At 31.1% G+C, this 708-nt stretch overlaps 1 protein-coding gene across 1 annotated transcript in view; it reads right to left on the bottom strand.

The window, feature by feature from the left end:
* Positions 1–708, bottom strand: part of LOC107745328 (somatoliberin-like) — an 8,739-nt gene that overhangs the window by 5,767 nt on the left and 2,264 nt on the right. Inside the window, exon 3 of the mRNA XM_016559190.1 lies at positions 154–235. Coding sequence (XP_016414676.1) covers positions 154–230 — 77 coding nt within the window. The 5' untranslated portion in view covers positions 231–235. The remainder of the gene's footprint in view (positions 1–153; positions 236–708) is intronic.

Below are 708 nucleotides of genomic sequence, written 5' to 3'. Positions count from 1 at the left end.
TATATATATATACACTACTGAACTTGGTAATTGTCAGAATATGTTGTCAAACATGTAATTACACCAATTAAAACACCAAACTTACATTAAAAATAAAAAATATCAAATATTATAAAAAAAACTATAATGACAGTTGGTTTTGGTCTGTCTTACCTCAGTGGATGGACTGGGGAAGATGTCGCTGACAGTAACAGGCAGCAGAGCAATAGCAGGGCAGTTCTCTGCATCATTCTCACTAAAAACACAGCTCACATTATGATTCACACCCAATGAAGCTATATACAGTCAAACCAAAATGTATTCAGACACCTTCAACATTTCTCACATTGTCACAGTTTATTCGTTATAGTTTGGAAAATGGTAATAAAATATGAAAATAACTCAGAGTTAAACTGTGTCAGAACAAATTCATCTTGATAATGTCAGATAACTGATAGAAAGGAATAATGAATTGAATAGCTGTCAGCTGTTAAATTAAAGTACACAATTACATAATACCAAATTAGGTGAACCAATTACCAAGAAATGCTTAATTTTGTTCAGTCTGTTGTGTAAAAAGTTCACATTAGCAATTAAAGAAAAACACTTAAACAAAACATGGTCAGGTCAAAGTGTCTGAATAATTTTTGTCCCAAATTTTTTATCAATCTTACTGGTAGTCCAATGTATGAAGAATGTTTGGGTATAATATGTCACAGTTTACTTTAT

Source organism: Sinocyclocheilus rhinocerous, unplaced genomic scaffold (assembly GCF_001515625.1).
Source record: "Sinocyclocheilus rhinocerous isolate Xijiao unplaced genomic scaffold, SAMN03320098_v1.1 scaffold1730, whole genome shotgun sequence".
Lineage (NCBI taxonomy): Eukaryota > Metazoa > Chordata > Actinopteri > Cypriniformes > Cyprinidae > Sinocyclocheilus > Sinocyclocheilus rhinocerous.
This window is presented reverse-complemented; position numbering and strand designations above follow the sequence as displayed.